Raw genomic sequence first — 5,451 nt, forward strand, 5'->3', positions numbered from 1 at the left:
TAAATAAACAATATTGGATTTACTCATTAAAACTATCGACAATCTTCACTCAAATTGGTTCATAATCTTGGAATTTTTAAAAGGTTAAAAAGAACAATAAAATTATATAAAAAATATTAAAAGAGAAATAATGAAGAAGCATTATTTTATCGCGAATTTAACTCCCCACCACCGAAAATTGAGAAATTTCGTGACGTTGGTGGTTTGAAACAGAAGCAGGCAATGCAACAGAGTATTAGAAAAAGTTGACCAAACAAACAAACAGCCATTGGGAACACGACACGTCACAATGCATGATGCACATTGCACCCTTGAAAGATTCATTCATGCATCTAAATTCAATTCAAAACCCACAAAATAAAGTAGATGATGCAGTTACTACACACACATTAAGGTTTGACCATCCAACACAACATTGACAAACATAAAGTAGTGATGATGAGCATATATGACCATGACTGGTAAAACCAAAGGAAAAAATGGGCCATGCTTTTGCACATTCTCATCATCATCATCATCACTTTATCATAAGATATTATCCTTCTATGCTATAATCTGTATTATATATATATATATAGAAATCTTCTCATACCTTAATATTTATTCAACAGCAATCTCTTACCAAAAGAAGCAACTCCTTTTCCTGTTCTGCAGAACCATCATTCAGTTCTGTACACATATTTTCAACTTTAATGGCAGAAATTGAAATCCCTCAGTATTTTGTTTGTCCCATTTCGTTTCAGATCATGGAAGATCCTGTGACTACTGTGACAGGGATTACATATGACAGAGAAAGCATAGAAGAGTGGTTGCGCAAGGCCAACGATTGTGTGTGTCCTGTTAGCAAACAACCACTTCCAAGAAGCTCTCAATACTTAACCCCTAACCACACACTTCGGAGGCTTATCCAAGCTTGGTGTTCGGAAAACACTGCCAATGGTGTTGATCGAATTCCAACCCCGAAAACCCCTTTAAGCATGATCCAAGTTCAGAAGCTTCTGAAGGGTCTTGAGGCTCCTCATTCTTTTGGAACATCGTTGGAAAAGTTGCATGCTTTGGCTACACAAAGCCAGAGGAACAGAACCTGCATGGCTGAGGCTGGTGTAGCCAAGGCCATGGTCAAACTGATTAACAACAGTTTCAAAGATGGAAACACAAACGCCAGTTCCGTTGAAGAAGCTTTGAGAATTGTTCATCTGCTTTGGAACAACCACAGCAGCATGAAACCTCTAGTTGGGGAGAGCTTGGACTTCATCAACTCGTTGACTTGGGTTTTGAAGGTTCATTTGGATGACAGCAACAGCAACGTGGTAAACGAAGCAATGCCCCTTTTGAAGTTGACAATCGAGGTTGCTGATTCAACCCTTTTGGGAAATTTAAGCTTTGAATTCTTCAAGGAAATGGTGAGAGTATTGAAGAAAATAGAACTATCTCAGAAAACTATCAAATCTGCTTTGCATGTGCTTGTACAAACCAGCGTTTTGGGTAGAAACAGAACGAGGATTGTTGAGGCGGGTGCAGTGACAGAACTCATAGAGCTTGAGCTTGAGAAGCCAGAGAAGAACATGACAGAGCTCATATTCAACCTTTTGGCTCATCTGTGTTGTTGTGCTGACGGGAGAGAACAGTTTCTTAGACATGCTGCGGGCATTGCAGTTGTTTCAAAGAGGGTTTTAAGGGTTTCTGCTGCCACTGATGAGAGAGCAATTCATGTGTTTTCAGTGATTGCTAAGTTTTCAGCATCAAACGAGGTTGTTCTAGAGATGCTAAGGGTTGGAGCTGTGTCAAAGCTTTGCATGGTGATGCAAGCAGATTGTGGTGCTTATTTGAAAGAGAAAGCAAGAGACATCCTTAGATTGCACTCCAAAGTTTGGAACAATTCTCCTTGTATACAACTGTATTTGTTTACTAGGCACCAAAGGTGATCAAAATTGAACCCCAATGTCGTTTACATGAAAATATTACTATATGATCCAAGATCATTATTTAGTCTCCTCAACCAATCATGTAACTTGTAGTTGAGTACTATTAACGGTTTTACAAATTAAAAACCTCGATTATATGTGAAGATTAATTAAAAGCATAAACATTAGTAGTGAGAAACCATGTAATAATTTTGTCCAAACTTTGGAGAAATTCTAGTAGATTAATCCTAAAGTTGAGAAAAACAAAATAGTATAATACAAATTATTTTTCTTAGGTCCTGAACACCTAGTTAGGCTAAGATTTTATCATTCGGATTGAGCTTAAACTAATAAATCAACTATGTAATTTGAATTGAGGAAACCTTTCTCTTATTTGAATTGAGGAAACGTTTCTCTTTTCTTTTACAAGAGAAAACCTTAGGTAGCTTAAAAATAAAAAAAAGATATCATACTTAGTATATTGTATGATTGTTCACTCATTTACAAATCGGACGATCAATTGTTAATCAAACGTCAACAAAGTACTTTTGTGATCAAAAGATCATAGAATATGATGACCAAATGGTCAACAATTAGGAAGATTAACTCTAATTGTTTATCAATTTAAGGTAAAGTATGGTTATCATCAATTAGGTTGCAATTAGGTCATTGCTAGTCGAAAATTCACATCTAAATCTATAAATATAGGTTTAAGGTAGATAATTGTATTTACTATGCTACAATAAGCGTTAGATGTTGACCTCAACTTTACACTCCAATACACTTGGTAAATTAAAATTTGATGTAAACATAAAAAATGTAAATATCATCAATGTATATAGAAATTTTATACGACAAGGACACATGAAAAAATATGATAAATTACATTTTTACGCACTTTCCTAAATAAACATTCATTTCATAAAATTATTTTATTAATAATAATATATAAATAATTAAATTTAAAAATAAAAAGTTAAACTTAAAATATTAATATAATTAATTATCATAAAATTTATTCATTATAACATATTGCCAATTTACCAATGCTTTCTTATATAAAACTGGTAAACAGTGTTTAAAATTTGGGAAATTCGTGGCTTGATTTTTCTTAACTCCTTATTAGGTATGACAAAAAAAATTCATAGGTATCAATATCCGGGTTTTTGTACGAGACAAATTTAAAGTATAAATTACCGATTTAGGTAAAAAAAATATCAAATTACAAAAATAGGCAAGTCGTGAGAGACCTAAACGACTTCAAATGAAGAAGTTGTGCCCCTGCAAAGACTTCACCCTACATAATGGTCAGAGGTGAAGTCGTGCACTCCAAAAATGATTTTAGGGTATGGTAATCGATTATCCAACTTTGTAATCGATTACCACGTCTTTTCTCATAAAAAAATTATAAAAAAATTGAAGTCGTGCACCCCACATTTTAACTTTTATTATTTTTTTATTTTTTATTAATTAAAATAATTTATAATTTGTAAATAATATTTTTAAATGTATTTAAAATAAATAAAATTATATCTAATTAATAATTAAAGTTTTTAAGTATTATTAAACAAATAAATTTCATGGTTTTAATTATTTTTGTAATTAAATTAAATTTTCTATAAAATAATTTTAATTAAATAATGTGTAACTATAATTATTGTAATTATGTAATTAAAAATTCAAAAAAACTTATATTTCATTATAATTTATTTTTTTGAATTTTATTATTATAGTATATTTTTTTTACAAATTATAATTAATTAATAACAATTTTTTCATTATTTAAATTAATAAAAATATTAAATATAAACTATTTAATTTAATAAAAATATAAATTAATTAAAATTGTAGAGTTGACGACTTCTTGAAGTCGTGCACCCTACACACTTTCACTTTTTTAATTTTTTTTGTTTAAAATGATTTATAATTTTTTATTAATGTATTTAAATGTATATAAAATATTTTAAATTATATATAATTAATAATTAAAGTGTTTTAATATTATTAAATGAATAAATTTCATGGTTTTAATTATTTTTGTAATTAAATTAAATTTTTTATAAAATGATTTTAATTAAATAATTTATAACTATAATTATTTTAATTATGTCATTAAAAATAAAAAAAAATTGCCTAGTACAAAATCCGATATCTGCGATTAAAATCTGTAACGGATAGTTACTATCGGTTGAAATTTATTATCTACGGGTAACGGATAACGGATATATTTAAATTAAATTTAATTAAAAATAAGATTATTATATATCTTATTAGGTTAAATTTAATTAAAATTAAAATTTTATTTTATTTAATTTTTATTATATTATGTATATTGTAATTTTATTTTAAAATTATATAAAATAATTTTTTTTAAAATTTTTGTGAGTATTCACGTGTATCTGGGGTTTTAAAAGACCCAAAAATATTTTTTTAGTGAATATTCACGGTTACGAGTCATATTTAATTTTGTAGATCTGTTTATAAGTAGGCAACAGTCCTACCTTACCTAACTCGTTGTCATCTCTTCTCATTATCTTTTCCATTTCTTTACTTATTTTTAAGAATTTTAGAGTTAACGGCATATAAATAATTAGATATACCCACTGTTAATGATAACATTTTGTGAATATTTTAATTGATTTGTTGTATTTGTTAACGTCTCTCTCATTTTGTTCGAAATTTAGGTTTTTATCACAATAATTAATAAATACATATAATATTTTATAAAAATATGCAATTTTGTTATATATCTACGATTTTTATATTAATTACATTCTCTCCATATATATATATATATATATATATATATATATATATATATATATATATATATATATATATATATATATATATATATATTTGTTTTTTTAATTTTCCACTCTATAATAAAATAATTGAGGATGTGATAGCAAACTTTAACATTTTATTGATACTATAAAAATGGCTGTTAAATACAGACAAAGTATTTGTAGGTGGAACTTTAAAACAGTAGTTGAATTTTGAGGGGGTAGGGCAGGGTGACGAAAGAGCATATTATTGGAGAAAAACATAATTATTTAATGAAGTGATTAAATGTATTAAATATGTTATAGTTTCTTTTTTAATTATGTGTATCTAGAAGCTTATGGTAAAAAAATGCTGGAAAATATTGATAGAATATTTCATCTTTTGATGTGATTTTTTTGGGAACAGCTTTAAGGTTTTATTTTATTATTTTGGTACAGGCAATTGATCTGATTACAACAATTTTTTAAGATATACTTAGAAAGTTGATTTTAAACCTAATTCCTAATTTTTGCATCAAAAGGAGAAAGGTAAATCGGTGGTGTGAATGATTTGAAAGCCGAAAGAAAGGATAAGATTATTTAATGTCGATGGATGAATATACTCACATAACACGTTCGTCAATTTTCATGTGTTACTTTACTGCTTATTATGTTCATAATTGATTTAGCCAAAACACACGTCAATGTTTTGTCCTTTTTCGAATAACATACACGTGCAATTATAATAAAAGGTTGTTAAAAATGTATGTATTTGTTTTAAA

General features: G+C 28.1%; 1 protein-coding gene across 1 annotated transcript; it reads left to right on the top strand.

The window, feature by feature from the left end:
• The first annotated feature begins 627 nt into the window (after positions 1-627).
• On the top strand, positions 628-2,039 carry LOC124828333 (E3 ubiquitin-protein ligase PUB24-like). Its single transcript, XM_047301597.2, has one exon. The coding sequence runs from the start codon at positions 693-695 to the stop codon at positions 1,923-1,925; it is 1,233 nt and encodes a 410-aa protein (XP_047157553.1). The 5' UTR covers positions 628-692; the 3' UTR covers positions 1,926-2,039.
• The last annotated feature ends 3,412 nt before the right edge of the window (positions 2,040-5,451 follow it).

This window comes from Vigna umbellata, chromosome 2 (assembly GCF_029865625.1).
Source record: "Vigna umbellata cultivar VRB3 chromosome 2, Vumbellata_1.0, whole genome shotgun sequence".
Classification (NCBI taxonomy): domain Eukaryota; kingdom Viridiplantae; phylum Streptophyta; class Magnoliopsida; order Fabales; family Fabaceae; genus Vigna; species Vigna umbellata.